This window comes from Phoca vitulina, unplaced genomic scaffold (assembly GCF_004348235.1).
Source record: "Phoca vitulina isolate PV1807 unplaced genomic scaffold, GSC_HSeal_1.0 scaffold15, whole genome shotgun sequence".
Classification (NCBI taxonomy): domain Eukaryota; kingdom Metazoa; phylum Chordata; class Mammalia; order Carnivora; family Phocidae; genus Phoca; species Phoca vitulina.
This window is the reverse complement of record NW_022589718.1, coordinates 24,649,969-24,663,954: the sequence shown is the minus strand read 5'-3', so window position 1 is coordinate 24,663,954 and position 13,986 is coordinate 24,649,969. Positions and strand designations below refer to the sequence as shown.

Here is a 13,986-nt window from a genome sequence, read left to right as displayed (position 1 = left end):
AAGCATGTCAATAATCAAAGTTACATCCTCGCTGGTTACTGTGTGCTTTTAGAAACCAGAGTTAGCTTTCCTCAGGGAAACACCGAGCACATACATCTCCCTTGTCATCTTGTGCACCACGAGGTGCTGTTATGAGTGGCTGGCTGCTCATGATGGCAGAGTTTGTGAGAATGGTGGGGAGGAAGGAGGTCAGTGGATGCAGCTGTTTAACTCTGGGTGCACAGTTTGATCAACAGTGTGTTTAGCACCATGCTTGGATGATTTAGGAGAAAGCACAGGCTTGGGAGATAGATAAACCAGATTCTGAATTTAATTTCCATTGCATATTTTCTATCAGCTTCTTGGAGCCTCAGCTTCCTCACCTATAAAATGGGCACAGAGCAGATGTCTTCTTAGATTTGTTTGAGGATAAGTGGAACGCGTGTAAATTACCGCTTGGTAATATAGCAGATGCTCAATATTCCTTTCCCTCTAGTCAGTTTTCAGGTTTGTTGCTGGCAATTGGCATAGACCAGGGGTTCACAGCCTTTTTCTGTAGAGAGACAGATAGTAAATATTTTAGGTTTTGTGGGCCAGGAGGCAAAATTGAAGATACAATGTACATACTTACATAACAAAGAAAAAAACCAAATTTCTACCAATTAATTGATGAAATTCAAAATATAACAATATCAGGGTAAAGTTTTTATAATATAGATCTACCAGTGAAAAGAAAAGGATTCTTTTTCTGGGGAGACAACATTTCACTTAATTGGGGTTCAAAATTAGTATTCCCTGTCACCAAATTGATAGCATATATGCATCTGTACAAACAATGGGAGTAACCGTGGTTATTCCTAATTTGCAAGCCATAAAGAAACAGGTAGCAAGCTGAATTTGGTCCACAGGCCTTAGGTTACTAATCCCTGGTGTAGACCATTTATTAATAATGCCGATCTCTGCTTGTGCTCTGACCCAGTCATTCATGATGAAGAAATAATTTGAAACCATAACCGATACATAAGCAACCGTTGGAAAGCTACAATCTGGAAAGGAGGATGAAATGATTAAATCTTTAAATAAACAAGCTTTTGGAAGCTGACAGAGTACTTAGTCTTTTTGATTAAATGCTTCTTTAAAGAATATCTCCTTTTGTGGCTGAAATCTGGAAAACAGTAGGAAGAAATGATCAGGCCACACAAACTGACCACCTACACAGAGAGATCAAGCAGAGAAAGCTCATGGAAACAGTTATTCAAACGGGTTCTTTTTGCTTTCCATCAAATAAGAAATGGACATGCCTGCTTTTTAGCGAGAGTGTAGCTAAAGGAAGGATTAAAATTTGGCCCATCAAATACCATTGGGTCCCTTGCTGCCACTCTTCCACTGACCTGGTACAGTTAATGCTCAGATGTGAGTCCATAGCAGATAGAGGCAGATAAGCAGACAGTGCTTTATAAGACCTGTCTGTATGGGGTTCGCAACAATGAGTCCTGCTCCACCTACGCAGGCGGAGGGGGGAGGAGGCGGGCTTCAGTAACATAAACGAGATGCCTGAAGTAATTTGTGGTGTATGTTGATGCGTGTGCATTGACATAAAATCAAGCAAAATACGTTACTAAGGATTAAACGATTCTAAAGCAAAAAATAATTCAATATTCCATCCAGAATGCTGACATCCACAATGAGAAAGCATGGCAGGACAGTCACACCGTGGCTGCCGCTGCTCCAGACCTCGCGGCAGTGTCTGGTATGGCTGTGACTGAAGTCTGGGCAAACCGCAAAGGTGTTGAGGGGTTCCTGAGCTCAGGAAATCTTCTGAGGCATCTCAGTAGATTTTCCAGAGAGGCACAAACGGTTAATTCTCCAGTAGGAAGAAGAAATCTAGATTTTGATGCATGTGTTTTTAAAATCCCAGATATGTATTTTTAGAATGCTGATCATTTTGCAAGAGATTCACTGGAGGAGAGCAATGGGGAGTAACCTGAGTACACAAACAAGCATCCCAATCTTATCCGATTCTGATTTACCTAGTTAAATGACCCACAAATGTTCTGATGAAAACACGTACAAAAGAATATTCTGGGGCATATTCTTCACACAAAGGGAACACATTTTAGTGAAAAGCTAATATACAGTGGAAATTATCCACTGAAATAGAAGGGATCAAGGTGGGCATCAGGGTGAAGCAACATGGCAAAACACATCAGAACTGAATTGCCAACAGAGAAATATGTTTCTGAATATGTGAGACATAGATGTGGGAGAGGGGCAAAACACATAGAGCCACAAGGGTCCAAGGTCTATTAGAAAGGATCCAAGTAGGATAAAGAAGATGTGGTGTGTGTGTATATATATATACACAAATTATATATATTTACATATATATAAATTATATATATTTATAGGAATATATAATGGAATTATATATAATGGAATGGAATATATTTATATAAATACATATAATAGAATATATATAAAAATATATAATTGACTATTACTCAGCCATCAAAAAGAATGAAATCTTGCCATTTGCAACGACATGGATAGAACTAGAGGGTATTAAGCTAAGTGAAAAAAGTCAGCCAGAGAAAGACAAAAACCATATGATTTCACTCGTATGTGGAATTTAAGAAACAAAACAGATGAACATAGGGGACGGGAAGGAAAAATAAAATAAGACGAAAACAGAGAGGGAGGCAAACCATAAGAGCCTCTTAATCTCAGGAAACAAACTGAGGGTTGCTGGAGGGGAGGGGGGTGGGGGGATGGGGTAACTGGGTGATGGGCATTGAGGAAGGCACGTGATGGAATGAGCACTGGGTGTTGTATGCCACGGATGAATCACTAAATTCTACCCCTGAAACTAATAATATACTATATGTTAACTACATTGAATTTAAATAAAAAATTTTTAAAAAAGGAAAAAGAAAGAAGAAAGGATCCAAGTAGGAAAGCTAGCTATTTACTATTTGTGTGAGAGAAAAGCACATAATTTAAAATTCACTGAAAGCCTGTGGGTATTACCAGAGACTGCCATGCCGGTGGTGATAAAGCTTTTTAGGGCAAGAAGTTTTAAAATTTAAGGTGATTGAATTGAGAAAGTGCTTACAACTTCTTGTAATTAACTTCTTCTTGGAAAAATAGCTGTTTTTGAGGCATAAATACTTTTAAATGTGTTGTTTTAGCTGAGTAGTAATTTCCAGCCAGAGAGTATTTAGCAAATGAGCTTTAGTGGCAGGTTTAAAGAATATTTCTTCTGGGAGCTGATGCATATACATCTTTTCTCCATTTGTGTCTCAAGAGAACATAGAACAAATGCAATTTCTCTTGGTTTATCAAAGAAATTGGGGTAAACTACACAATTTTCTTAAGGATAAATGTCAAAAAGAAAAAACTGAAGTATACTTCCAAGCAAAATTTATTAGGTGTCTATTCAAGAAAAACACAATGACCTTCGCTTGTAAGAATTCAAAGTCAATTACCTGAAAGCCAGGTACGAATATTTTTTTCTTTTAAAATCAGATACAGAGAGTAGAAACAGTAATTTTTCTTAAATATGACAGGCAACAGATATTGAAATCTTTTCTCATAAATGGCATCAAAGATAATTATTCATTTATCAGCAATGCTGCATGCAGTTGACTTAATTTCAAACCGAAAGCCTTTAAGATATGAAGCTGGTTGTGAACTTGACAGTTACCAAGGTAGGCTACTCAAAGATGTTTCTTTACCTTCTTACTAATGAAACTCCTCTGTAATCAGTACACTTCAGTTTGGCTGCTAAGATCTTTTAAGTCCATAAACTTTTGCATAAATGCTATCTTATAGAATTGCACAATCAAGGCGTGCTTGTGATCTGTGGGATATGTAAAGGATAATCTGTTGGAAAGTGTTTTAGCTTAGTTTAAAGTGAAAGATAAAGACCAAATTAGGAAATTCCCATTGTCTCGACAACTAAATAATCTGTACAAAAAAAAGAGCAAACATATGTACAAAATTCTAGAGTCTACATACATTGTGAAAAGATCAATCACTGTCCACAGAAGAAAGCCATAAAAAGTTTTATCTATAAGGTGCTCAAGATCCAAATATGAATAGTTCTTATGCAAAGTCATAAGAAATACAAAGCTAGTTCTCAAAGTATGTGTAATTCAGGCACTGCTAGCCACATTAAATCTTTCAGGTCCCAAAGCCATTTTGTAAATTTCTACTTCAGGGCAGAAAATATAACCTGAATGATTTAACATTGCTTCTAAAAAGTGCCTCATGGATTCCAAGGAAATATTTTACACACACCAGGAAAATCAGGCTCAACATATTCCTGTCCTCAAATGTTGCCAGGATTCTGAGTTCCATAGAAGAAAAATAACTATTGTAGTAAAAATAATTGTATTGATCATAATCCTTGCTAAAACCAGCCTTAATACTTGTGATGCTTCTGAAGTACTCTATTTCTATAAAATCACGTGTGGGATTCCTTTACATTTCCATAAAATGTACAACATACCATATGGATTGTCTGTTCTTGCACAATCTCAAATGTATGTGTGTGCACACAGTGAAAGCTTACTTATGAATATTGCTTACAGATACTTTCAAGTGTCTACGTTAGAATAATTCTTTGCACCTCTCACTAACACTGCTTTTATTAAAATTTTACCAGATAAATAAAACACTAAGAGCTCATTGTTCATGATGCTGATTATTACATTTTAATATAAAATAGCAATGCAACTTTACAACACAATAGGTTTTTGTTTTTTGTTTTTTGTTTTTTTGTAGTCTAGCTAAACCTCTTATACTCTCATGATTATTACCAAAGGCTCTTATTCACTTACGGTTTGCACTTCTAAAAAGTACAGAAAAAAAAACTGCAGGAAAAGACTCCTATTTGAAAACTCACATTCAATCAACAAAATCACACTCATCCGAATTAACTTTCCTACGCTTGCTTTAGATTTTGTAATCACTGTGCGTATTACAATATATAAGTGCAGGCAAACAATAGCCGAAGTACAGTTTTCATGTCGTGTAAACCAGGACACTAGGCAAACTCGTGAAAGGAAAATATACTGCCAAGCTAAGAATGTGAAAATGCAAACCACAGCATTTAGGAATAAACAATCTCTGGTTGCCTGAGGGGAGAATGTCGTTGAAAGTGGACTTGAGAGATTCTTCAGATATTTCCTTTTTTTTTTTTTTTGCCTCAAATACTTAACCCTTTCTAACTATAATGCTTTTCTTTCTGATCTCGCATAGCGACTTTTCAAAGTTTAGAGCAGAAATCAGGAATATGCACGTTCACACGGAAGCAAGTCTCCAGCCTCCCCCGGGCTCGGCAGCGGCGGTCCCTTTGCTGGTGGTTTGGAGGCAGGTAGAGATGGTGAGGGGTGGGTGACTTCCACAGGAGACTGGAAGGCAGGACAGCGGGAGGCCTGAGGGGCTCTTTCGGGCAAGGTTATGCAGATGTGGTGCTGAAATGCGGCATAAAAAGGAGGGAGAGTGATTCACAGCCTCTTGACATAGTTTCCGGGAAAAGTACCAAAGAATTTGGTTCTTCTTGAGGTTCCTGAAAATAGAAGCAATCAATGAAATGAGCAACGATGAAATATCAGTTTATGTATGTGGGCTTGAAAACTCTTCAGTTTCGAGAACCTTCACGAAGAAAGCAAGCCTTGTGGGCTTTGGAAAAGAAAGAAAGCTCACATTAAGACCCTAGGAAGACTAAGGGAGCAGTTTTCTCTGTACTGCCTGGTGCCTTCATTGCTTCTCAAGCTGAAAAGCTGCCCTCCCAGACACAACCAGGCTAAACAGAAAAGCTCAGCCTCTCAGCCCGAAGGGAAAGACCATCCTGCTGAGGAGGTGGGTTTTTAACGTAATGATATTAGGCGGGTTTCTGGTCCTCACTCCAGAAAGCTCTCGGGAAGTGACGTTCTCAAGTGCAATCTGAATCAAGTCAAGGCTGAGCAGTGGAGCTCAACAGCAGGGCTCGGTGAGCAAGGGGTCTGTCAACCCTCTTCAACAGGGGGTTACGTGTCCCATTGTATGATCTTGTCTACAAATGTTTTCTCAGAAGAGCTCTAGTCTTCCTTTTTTTTTTTTTTTTAAAGCTTTATTTATTTTGAGAGAGAGAGAGAGAGAAAGAGAGTGCATAAGTGGGGGGAGGGGCAGAGGAAGAGGGAGGGAGAGAATCCTCAAGCAGACTCCTGCTGAGCAGGGAGCCTGAGGTGGGTCTCAATGTCATGACCCTGAGATCATGATCTGAGCCGAAATCAAGTCAGCTGCTCAACCAACTGAGCCACCCGGCACCTCCTATTGTTCTTTTAAGAAAGTAAGAATGGGGTTGTCTTTTAAGTGGTAAGAATGGAACTTCTCCCTACTTTTACCAAAAATTAAAATGAAGATGAATCATTGAACTTTAGGGTATTTAACATCAGACCTAGTATAAGTAGATGAATTGCTGACTTCATTTTGTTTTCTCCAATTAGATCCTCACTGCTGACACCTAACATTGCCCACTGAACAGAGTGTTAATATTTCTCATCTAGGAAACACTGTTGTTATGGTTCTTAGATCTCAGTCTTTCCTGGTTGGTGCTATTCAAAGAAATTTTCTTCTCTCCATTGAATTGGAAATAAAACCAGCAGAAAATCACATATACCTGAAGCAGTAAAGAGTAAACCATATTAAAAATGCAATGCAGGGGTGCCTGGGTGAGTCAGTCAGTTAAGCGTCTGACTCTTGATCTCAGCTCAGGTCTTGATCTCAGGGCTGTGAGTTCAAGCCTCGCGTTGGGCTCCATGCTGGGAGTGGAGCCTACTTAAATAAAATGCAATGCAATGTTGCTTTGGGATTACATGGTGCATATGTAATACGTGGAAGATCAGGGGCATCATGAAATCAAAGAAAGCTTGACTATCACAAATGAGCAAATGCAAGCAAATTATAAAATGGCCAAAGGCATCTGAAAGGAAGTGTTCACATACCCACAAACCATCCATCGTCACACTTTTCCATCACATCAATGACATCACTTTCTCTGAGCTCCAGCTCATCTTCATTCCTAGGAGTATAGTTATACAGAGCCTGAAACCTTAAACAGGACAAATGGTTGTGTTTAAAGACAAATCTTTACACGTTTGTGAAACTACAGAAGATTGTACGTAGTCATTTTACTTTGAACATTTCTATCCTTATTAACATGTAAAATTAGATAGTGTAAGTCTTTGGTAAGCATGTAACATAAATAGAAATATTTGGACTTTCATGGGGCTTAGACCCACTCTGATAGCATTTCAAAACTACAAGGAGGAATATTTGTTGTAATATCCACAAGTTGGATTAAAACATTTTGACATTTATAAATCAGACCTGTATTCCAATTGTCTAGTGATAGATATCATGAGGACATTAAATAATAGTACAGATTATAAAAGAAGTAATGTGTGCATTATTCAGCAATTAACAATGAGAAGGGATTATTGAAATAATTTTGTATCAGAAAGAATTACTGATAGAATGCTATCACTTTCCTTTCTCTGCCTGAATTCATGGAGAGCCTTTATTTTGGTGACATTGATCAGTAAAATCGAATTTGTGGTAATAAAAGAGTATTTATTTTAATGCATATTAATGTGGACTGGCATTTTGGAAAGTGAAAACACAAATTCTAGCACCTGCACAGCTCAGGAAGCATTTGATATGCAGAGAACATGAAAACTTCATATTACTACCAAAATATTACCAGTATCATGAGGGGGATTTAAAAAATCAGTGAATTTGTTTTTGCTGGGTCTTCTAACAGTTATGTAATTCTGCCAATATATGATAATAAGAACCACATTTCAGGGCACTCTGGATTTTTTAAAGTCAAGTTTAGAAAGCAGATAATGTTGAATACTGCTGGGACAAGAATGATTTATTTCTTTTTTTTTTTTTTTTCTCATTAAACTTTTGTTTTAATGGGTAAGAATGATTTATTTCTAATTACTTCCTTCAGTCAGAAAATCACATTTTGGTGGAACAAAGCTTTCCTATCATTTGAACTCAAACATGTCATAAATCAGGGACATGGCTCCATTGGCTTCCCTCTCTGTCCATGAAATTTTTCAGATTGGGGGACCCAGATAAAGCTGACTTCTGGCAGGCGTTGGGCGCGGTGGTAGTTGTCTGGGAGAGATCTGGTAAGGTGTGGTGCTTAACATCTCCTGGAATACATTATCTACCCCGGCGGCACCAAACCCTGAGATCACACCCTGAGAGATTTCTTTCCCTGTTAATATTTTGTCCTCCCAGAAAATCTTTTCTGCCCCTTGTACTCTTTTGAAATTGGGCATCTGATGTCTTCTGTTGAGAAAGGATTCTGATTGTGGAGAAGGACAGAGAAAGGTAGCCAGATTCCCAGAGCAGTGGTTAAAAAAAAAAAAAAAAAGACAGGGAAGGGTTGAATACCAACACTGCTTAATTTGGGTGTTTGCATGGGGCCAGCCCTGATTGGAGTAGACAGATTATTTTGTTGTTTGCTTTAAGGATTTGATTTTGAGGCTGCTTAGGTGAAGGGATGGTATCTTTTGTATATTCATATGGGGAAAGTTGATTTCAACCTGGTCCCTTTTCTGATGTCACAGTCATTCCTGGGCTAATTCAGTGGATACACATTGAAGCTCTCACTTGGGGAAACACCCTGATTCTCTGATTGAGCTTTACAGACTTTGGCCTTCTTTCCCCCAGGCACCTGTCCAACCTCATATGGAGAAAGGCCTATTTAAGCCACCAAACCCCAGCTGCTTGAGGAATCTCAAGGTCCCAAGAGCTAAAAAAAACCCCACCAAAATTGGCACAAACTCCTACTTCACTTTGGTATGACAAAAACCAGTGTGCTTGTCAAAATTTACTTACCATTCAGGTTTAATTATGCCACAAAAAAAAAAAAAAAAAAAAAAAAAAAGAAAGAAAAAATTGGGAGTTTCATGGAAACACAAACAAACCTTCCGGAAATCCCCCCCGCCTCTGTTGGCTTTCAAAATCAGTGTTGCACGACAGGAAATGCAGCCGAATTACAATTAAAATGCTATTTTGAAAGATGTATTGGTGAGATGAATGATGGTGGTGGGATCAGGATGCTTCAAAAAGAAATTTGTCTTTTAAATAAGCAATGCTCAGCCAAGCTTGAAGCTCTCTCTATAAACTTGCAACTTTTCCTATGACATGGTTTATCACCATTCTGAATTGCAGCAACATTATAACATGATGTTCCTATTTGCACTCCAATCTAGTTTTTAGATGAAAGAGATTTAGTGACACCCCACAATCCCACTCATTGGGTTTGTAATCGGATAGAAATTTAGTACAGAATGTTTTCCAATGTCCATAGCAGGGCCTTGAAAATGTGCCTTTTCCCACCTGTGAGCTCTGTGGTTGCATAAATACCCAAATGACCCCACGTAGAAGTATTAACTTTATAGGACATAAAACGGTATAACATAATGTACCTATCAATTCATAAACTCCTTAACAGCTGCTTAAATACAATGTGTTGGTAATGCAATAGACCTGAACAGGCCTGGAATTTATTTTTTTTGGTGATGTGTTCCTATCATCTGTATGAATAAGGAAACAAAGCAAAACTTTAGAATTACAAGTCTTATTTGATTCCCCCCCCCCAATTAAGTGAAGCTTTAAGTGATTCTTACTTCCAACCTGTTCTTTTCATAAGCTTTTCCGTAAGGAGCAAAGCTTTCTGGCTGTACTCGGTGAGAGGTTAGAGATAGTTTCTGAAGAGCATGCTGTTAGCTCAGTGCCAGGTCTCTGAGGAGTGAGGAGGGGGTCAGTGGTGAGGAAGGCACCAGGCCCCACAGAAGGCCCTGCTGACTTGTTTCACCCCAGGTGAGCAGAATGTGGGCAGCAGGCTCCAGAGGGAGGCTCTGCTGGTGGTCAGGTTGGCCTGACAAGGTTTTTAGTTCCCTCCCTGCTCCTTCCCAGGGGTCTAGCTCCTGACTTACAGACTAGGCAGTGGGCAGTAGGAAGTAGATAGCCTCTGAACATCTGTCATGGGCAAAACGGAGCAGGAAAAACACACACACACAAAGAGAATCTTAAAGACAATGTGTGACACCTTCAATTTAAATTGACTCATAGGTCAGAAAGGGGAGGGAATTTGAAAGTGTGGAAAAGCATTTAACTGAATGACAGTGAATGTCTTTAATACACTGCCATTTCCAAAGACCTTTGTAAGAATGTAACTCTGGAATTATGTTACTAACTTAACACTTCTGGTCTACTTTGACATTCTTCTGGTCTTCAAATAATGTGTACAATGTTAGGACATTTCTGTGTCTTTCAAGCTGTGGTTACTAGAATTTGCATGGTGAGCAGAGCAGAGAGGGAGGCAGATTCATAAATCTTGGGCATCACTGGGGCATTGGAAAGTTTTTCTGGTGTGTAAATCAGTCTTCTATACAAAGTCACGGGTTTCTTTTTAAAATGAACTTCTGCTCTCTGTTATGAAGGATGGAGACCATTGTAATTTCTCTTCATGGAAGAGCCTCATGTTAGTTACTTTGTTCTCTCTCACTTGCAAAGTTGTAACGGGCCTCTGTTTTGGTACATCAATTGTCTATTTTTGGGTCAAAGTTAGTCTGGAACTTAGAAGATAAGAAGAATACTTACGGTTCCCCCCCACCTTGAATGTTTTCATGAGTAAACACAGGACGCTGTGGCTGAAATGAAATGATTTTCAATGTAATCAGTGTTTAAACTGGTACTAAGTAAAAGATAATTTGGTAATGGCATGGTCTTTTCTTGACATTTAATATTTCCTGTTGTAAAAAACCAAAAAAAAAAAAAAAAACCCAAATAAAGGGGTTCTGCAGGATTAATATTCAAATATTTTGAAGGATGCTTTACATTAAATCAAAATAACCAAGGGTCAAATGTTTTGAATATATTTACAGTCTAATCTGCTCAAGCATTAAGGAAAAGTCAGGGTTTAGTCCCATTGATTTTTCAAAGGCCAGGATTATGGCAAGAACATAGACACCAAACCACTAGAATGAGAAGTCTGGACACCTTCATACAACCTTACTCTTTAGCGTTCTCTCAAACAAGCAGAAAATAGGCCACATTTAGTCTAACAGCAAAGTATCCACATTCATTCTACTTTTCCTTCACAGACAACATTTTCACATACAGTACAGATGAAAATATAGATAGGCAGACATCCCATGCTACATTGCAATTAACACTCTCTGTTCTCAGTGTGGAGAAAACACATGCATTTTTAAAAAGAGAAAACAGAGAACTTTAAATAGAATGTAACAAACAATATCCAGGTAACATGTAACATTTTACCTTAGAAGAGAAATATTGGTAGAAATTCCCAGTGCACTGAACTCTCAAAAGAGTTTCCTTTCTTTTTAAACTAAGCATCAAGACCAGTATCTGTAATAGATACTTATAATATTGGAAATGACAAACCTTAGCATCCCATATATCCACATAAATATTGCAATGATTGAAAGTTAACATGTTTGTTGAATATGTAAACTCAACATTGTTTATACTGACTACCTAAATGTTACTATTTTAGGAAAAGAAATACATTACAATTCATTCACAACACATTTCAAAAGCATCCTCTTCTTCTTGATGACTACTGAATCAGCTGGTAGGTCCATGTCCTGAGAAATTAGGGCCAATTGCTGGGTCCCAGAGTTATGAATGGATTACTGACAGGCTGGGAATTATCCTCTACAAATTGTCCATAGAAATCCCCCTGGCCCAAGAATGGAAGGCAGCTATGCTCACCACTATACCACCAACGCCTGGCCCAAGAATGGATGCAGAAATTTGGGGTTCCTTTCAGTCTGAGTCTATAATCTGCTCTCCTTCCTAAATTCTTTATCTGCTCCCTTCCATCCAAGCTGTCTATCTAGCATAAGACTAAGTACTTACTTTACTAAAACTTGAAGCATTCCATCTATTATTTGGAAGTTTACTCACACTATTCTTAGAAATTTCACTCAACAGTCTGCATGGAATATATAAAGTTAAGACTAAAGAGTGGATTAAAATTATTGGACACAAGCATGACTTAAGAGCACAATACTTCTTTAAGTCAGTATAAAGTTACTAACAATGTATCTATTATTAAAATGATAAGATATACTATTTTAAGAATTATGAAGACTAAACCATTTTTCTAGCCATGTTAAGGCCATTTAATTCAATGTAAACATATTGAATAATTCTATAACTATTATATATAAGTAATAAATAGATGAATAAAAATAAATATATGTAAAATAAATACAAGTTATCCATAAGCCTGTGCCCTATTAGATTTCTTCAAATTCTCGTCTAATCATGTATACATAACTTTTATGCAGGAATAAGATATATGTATATCAACTACTATTAATATTTTATAATAATTTTCCAGTCTTCTCTTCTCAGTCTTCATTTTCATTTTAAATCACTGCAGAATAATATTCCCTCACATATGTGTAGATATATTTTTTAGTTTTCTTAACCGTTCCTCCCTTTTGCTTTTGAAGTGAAGGTTGGTCTAGCCTCTTTTCACTATCACGAGCAACAATGTTATAAGCATTTTTATACAAAGAGTTATTTCCTTGCTTTGGACCATTCTTTAGGACACATTTCCAGGAGTTAAAATTTCTGGCCAAAGATTATACGTTCAAGCCACGTGATATTGAAAATGCTCATATTAGTCACTCAAAAAATATAAAAATGTAATTAAAAAAAATGGAAAATGCTGTATTTCGAAGCACATACCAGGACAGCTGCTTCTGTCTCGCAGAAGCATCATTGCACCATTTACAGCACAGTTATCAATAAGAAAATACGATCTGATTACCTGTTCTTATCTTCAGAGAAAAATGCTTTGTAAAACACATTTCATTGTGCTCTTTCTGCGTGTTTAAATCATTCTAATATTTTTAAGTTGAGTAAAAGTTTGACTTTTCATCATGGCGTCCAAGGCTTGGTACAACTGGTGGGTCTAATTTCCTTGCTCTCTTATGTTAAAATGTGAATATGACTTTTAAAAATCAAAGATTGTTCCTTGATACAAAACAACCTACTCTGAAAGTCCATATAGTACCTTTTCATCGTCATCATTACAATTCTACCACTTTAATTCCTTTCATTTGACTCACGCCGTAAGTAATTTAAGTGAATCACCCCTTTGACAATTCTGAACATTGGCCTGTTGCCAGAAGTATGCGGCTCCATTAATACCACAGGTGTCTACGTCTCAAGGAGTCGTGTTCCTGGGTGTGCCAGTCAGCAATGTCCTTGCTTTTATCAGTCGTTCCCAATATCTTTCCTTTTCCTTTACAGCCTTTAGGAGAACCCCACCCCCCACCCTCCTCTCTGACTTACCAGGTCCCTATACTGTCCACATGCTCAGGCCAAGGTTTACCCCAGCCTTTATTGACACTATTATTATGGTGACTTCTAGAACTTTTCTAAAGTTACCTTAACAGGAATCATATCCATGTGAATCTGGATAATTAGGAACCAGTTTTGAGGAAAGATGACTAGTTACAGTATTTGAATTAATTTATTTTAAATGTATTTGGTCAATAGATGAAAAGTAGCATTTGTAGCTATTCATGAGGGCACATTGTGTCTTTCTGGTGTTGTCATTGACAATGTAACTTTGGATATGCACCTCAGCTTCATTATCTCTAAAATTAAGGAACTGGACAAGACGGTGATTAGAATCTTGTCCCCTTCAGAGAATCCATGGGGGAACCCACATGTCCACAGGTATAATTCTTCCGTTATGTGTAGGTGCCGTCATCAACCATACCCCTCACTTGTCAGAGAAATTAGACCCACCAGTTGTACCAAGCCTTGGACGCCATGATGAAAAGTCAAACTTTTACTCAACTTAAAAATATTAGAATGATTTAAACACGCAGAAAGAGCACAATGAAATGTGTTTTACAAAGCATTTTTCTCTGAAGATAAGAACAGGTA

The 13,986-nt window shown here is 37.7% G+C and overlaps 1 protein-coding gene across 28 annotated transcripts in view; it reads right to left on the bottom strand.

Annotated features, from left to right (window-relative positions):
• Positions 1–3,382: 3,382 nt before the first annotated feature.
• Positions 3,383–13,986, bottom strand: part of SORBS2 (sorbin and SH3 domain containing 2) — a 347,266-nt gene continuing 336,662 nt past the window's right edge. For 24 of the 28 annotated variants that reach the window (XM_032413609.1, XM_032413625.1, XM_032413608.1 and 21 more), the window contains 3 exons: positions 10,651–10,700; positions 6,969–7,075; positions 3,383–5,551 (listed from right to left, as the gene is read on the bottom strand). In XM_032413609.1, coding sequence (XP_032269500.1) covers positions 5,490–5,551; positions 6,969–7,075; positions 10,651–10,700 — 219 coding nt within the window. In that variant the 3' untranslated portion in view covers positions 3,383–5,489. Of the gene's footprint in view, positions 5,552–6,968; positions 7,076–10,650; positions 10,701–11,331; positions 11,422–13,986 lie in introns of all 28 variants that reach the window. The other 4 variants (XM_032413603.1, XM_032413620.1, XM_032413617.1 and 1 more) reach the window with 3 other exon arrangements.